The following is a 3,798-nucleotide window of genomic DNA, read 5'->3' as shown; positions in this document are numbered from 1 at the left end:
CATTTCCCAACAATCTTCAAAGATTTATGGATCCAATTATAATTTGGGATTTCAGCTAAGAAGACATTGAACAGGGGTATTTCTGATTTCATAGTCATGGCTGCGAACACGGAGCCGTTTGAGAAGCTGAATCTTCCCCGTGTTGTTCCTTTTGAAGCTGCTACTCAGAGAATCGACGAAGATGCAAAAACAAAATTTTGTTCTGTTGAGAACAAACGGCGTCAATTGTTAAGCAAACCGCCAAACATTTTGCGGCTTTTGCCTTATATCGGACGACGTCGTTTGTTATTATTGAATCTGGTCCGTTCATTTTTTTAACAGCAGATGTATTGTGATTCTTTTAACAGCAGATGTGTTTATGATTGAGGACACAACCGTAAAATCAGAGACACATAAGGGCCAGAAGGCTGCAAACGACGCATTACATAGGGTTCTTGCAGGTTCTCAGCTCGTTGATTGGGAATTTCTCGCTTCTCTCCTTACGTAAAAGCCCGAGTCTTCTTCTATCTCCCATCGCATCAGAAGGTGACACTTCCCTTCTTCTTATTCTTGGTCTTGTAAATTATTATCTGCTTCCTTTTTTAGACTTATCGTTGTTGATTGGTATGGCTGATAACCGATTTTGATCGCACGAGTGTACTATTCATGGGCGTTTTCTTGATCGAAGCTCTGATATTATCCTTTTTCGCATTAGCTTATAGTTTTTTCAGCGGAGTTGTTTAGATCTGGTTTTTTTTTTGGTCATTTCTGTTTGATATATTTTGCTAGGTTTTGTGTTTACCATTTACTGCTGGACTTAGAGCTTGATTTTTGGGATATTGCTTCAAATAAGACGATTTGAATTGAATTTCTTGTTAATTTTTTTTATAAGATTATTTTGACTTATCAAAAAAAAAAAAAAAAATTCAAAGCAAAGCCACTAAAATAATAAAACGGTTGTTAGATCTAAAATTTCCTTCATTAATTTTAAATTTCATTTTTATCTAGTTTCCCAGCTACCAAACAGGGGATGAGACTGCCTTGTTTCACGGTTACCTAAACTTTAGTTTGGCGCAATTGTAAACAAAAGCATAGTTGATGCAACGTGGCATAGTGGTTCACAGATTTATCAGTCACACAATTTACAACTCTTCCACATATCAAGGAGAATCAAGGATTTGTAGGGGAAACTAAAGAAAAACTCTCCTTGGAGTATTCTTATTGATAGATAACTGCTAAAACAACTTACTGGGCAGTCAAGCGTCCTTATTAAACTTAAATGGAAAATAGGGTCGCAACCCTGAAAATAGAAGACAAAATTACCCTGCCACAACTCGGCCGATCGAGCTACAATCTCAGTCAATCGAGCCGTGGGTTAATACAACAAAACCTTAATTTTTAAATGCGAAAAAAAGGCTAAAACCCTAATGAACTATCCTCGGTTGATCGATCATCGTCCAAGTGCCTCGTGCTTTTGTATGGAGCTGATGCATCACCTCGGTCGATCTAGGTTCAACTGAGACATCTACCAAGCTTCCCGAACCAAATTGCTGAATTTATATTGATAAACCGTTTTGACTTAGTTGGAATTGGAAAATCTTCATGAAATATGACTTTGTAGCTCTTTGAATAGTATTTCCAACGCCACCATGATTGTCTTCATCAGATATTGTAATCACAAGATATGACCGTTTTAGTAGAACTTGTTTGCACGTAAACTGGCCTGCATCGATAGTATTAGCTTATGACTAAGAATCTCTAAAAAGCATCCTGCCGGAGGATGGAATTACGCCCGGGCCTGATCACAGCAACCCCCCTTGTGAGGAGGCACCCCTTCTCCTATAGTTATGGGGCTATTTCAGATGTTATATCTTTGTGTTGTGTGTGTAGTTTTGATTAGGATATTATTCTCTTGCTTCAAAAAATTTTACATTTGTTTTCCTGTGGATCCAACCTGACTCCAAAATTTTTGTTCCTCTAAATACATGGAGAATTTAGCTGACAGGACTGATAGTTTGTTTGTGTATAATTAATCATGTCAATCCAAATGTTCATAACCTTTTACCAGTTTATGGGGGAGCTTAGTTTTAATTTTTTAACAGATCAGTTTTTTTATAGTTCTATAGGAAATCTTGGGAAAGGCACAAGATTCTTTGTGGTTTTGGGGGGTTGTTAAATGTATTGCTAATTTATCTATTTAAGACTTAAGAGGCACCTATATGAATGAGCAGGCAATCAAGAAGCAAGAGCTTAATCATTTCCTACAACCATGTCGTTCAACACTGGAATGAGGTCTTGTGCCAAGTTGTTGATGTCTTCAGAAGCAATTCTGCCAAACTCAGGTTAGTTTGATGCCATTTATTGGTTCTTAATGCATCCGCTGTCACTTTTTTTAAAGAAAATTACTTTACATGAGCTTATAGTGTTGTATTTCTTTTGCATATTATGCTATAGTTAAGCACATAGACAGTATTATATCAGAAATGATATCTGAAAAAGGAAAAAGAAACTTGAATTCATGCAGATTTTCATTTGCCTTGATCATATTGCGAAATAACTTCCCTTAAAATCCTGTATGTGATGACACTTGGACAAATGTTGTGTGCAAACCTGTGTGTCATGGTGAGTTAATCATATTGCAAAAACTGTTTGAATGATCTATCACACACTAATTTTTACGGTTTCTTGTTGTGAAGCAAATCTTTGATTTTGGATTCCATCAAGTTGAGATTTAAAAGTAGCATGCTTGCAGTTCTCAGTAGATTTTTTGACAACCATAAAATTGGGTAGCACAGGGTGCCTCCAGTTTACAGATACTAACGAATAATCCAGTGATACATTTTTTTTTTTTTTTGTAAGTAGTAATATATGTTCAATTCCTACTTATTCAGGGCGCATTCAAAATCTTTGAACCAAGACTGATGTAGATTAGTTGACTACTTTATAATTCCTTAGAGGCTAGTATTTGTAGGTTTCTTGAAAGGATGTGAAACCATGACGTTAGAGAATCGAAATATATGAAAATACTGAGCGCGCTATGATTAGCTCAATATAATTCCAGTAATATATGTTTTTTTTTTTTCTTAAAAAAAGAAAGTTTACAACCCTACCCTACTTAAACTTAGAGCGTAATGTCACTCTTCACATTCATTTATCACACTAGCTGATCTATCATATTTTAAGTGGTTTTCCTTTGTTTTTTTTTTAACCGGCTGACATGGAAAATCACTTAAAACACGTCACGTAAGCCGGTATGAAATGGATTTGAAAAATAGCATTACTCAAACTTGTAATCTGTTAGGGGTGTCTAGTTTGTCTAAATTCCGGATCTCTGGACATATAGATATGACTGAATTGTCAAAATGCCAAATTATTTAATACTTGTCCATGTTACTAAAACTAGAACAATGCCTTGTTTTATTTTTTTTCTGCCAGCAAAGAGGGGTTTCCACTCGACTGGGGTGAAGAGTATGGGAGGAGGACATGGTCATGATGAACCATACTACCTGCATGCCAAACACATGTATAACTTGGACAGGATGAAATTCCAGGCGTTGAAAATGAGTCTTGGAGTGTTTACTGCGTTCAGCATTGGTGTGGGTGTTCCAGTCTTTGCTGTCGTATTCCAGCAAAAGAAAACGGCCTCTGGATGAGAATCCTGCTTCTTTCTGATAGCAATAAGAGATGCAGCAGCATCCCTTTTGTTTGGGATTTTGTCTGAAATTTGTCACATTGCCTCTTGCAAACATGTATTTCGAATGTCAAATACATGGGACAGCTTCCTTTTTATAAATTTCTGGCGAGACCATTGAAGTACTA

The 3,798-nt window shown here is 36.4% G+C and overlaps 1 protein-coding gene across 1 annotated transcript; it reads left to right on the top strand.

The window, feature by feature from the left end:
• The first annotated feature begins 366 nt into the window (after positions 1 to 366).
• Positions 367 to 3,798, top strand: LOC133854127 (uncharacterized). The gene is made up of 3 exons (XM_062290177.1): positions 367 to 525; positions 2,211 to 2,321; positions 3,415 to 3,798. Exons 2-3 carry the CDS (start codon positions 2,249 to 2,251, stop codon positions 3,630 to 3,632), a joined length of 291 nt encoding a protein of 96 aa, XP_062146161.1. The 5' UTR covers positions 367 to 525; positions 2,211 to 2,248; the 3' UTR covers positions 3,633 to 3,798.

The sequence above is a fragment of the Alnus glutinosa genome, chromosome 1, assembly GCF_958979055.1.
Source record: "Alnus glutinosa chromosome 1, dhAlnGlut1.1, whole genome shotgun sequence".
NCBI classification, from domain to species: Eukaryota; Viridiplantae; Streptophyta; class Magnoliopsida; order Fagales; family Betulaceae; genus Alnus; species Alnus glutinosa.
The sequence above is the reverse complement of the archived record's forward strand: the minus strand, read 5'-3'. Positions and strand labels throughout refer to the sequence as shown.

What these genes read in the sequence shown, in the direction of transcription:
- LOC133854127 (XM_062290177.1), top strand. Translation starts at nt 2,249, where the DNA reads ATGTCGTTCAACACTGGAATGAGGTCTTGTGCCAAGTTGTTGATGTCT. An exon ending in AGCAATTCTGCCAAACTCAG is followed by an intron (nt 2,322 to 3,414) that starts GTTAGTTTGATG and finishes TTTTTCTGCCAG; the next exon opens with CAAAGAGGGGTTTCCACTCG.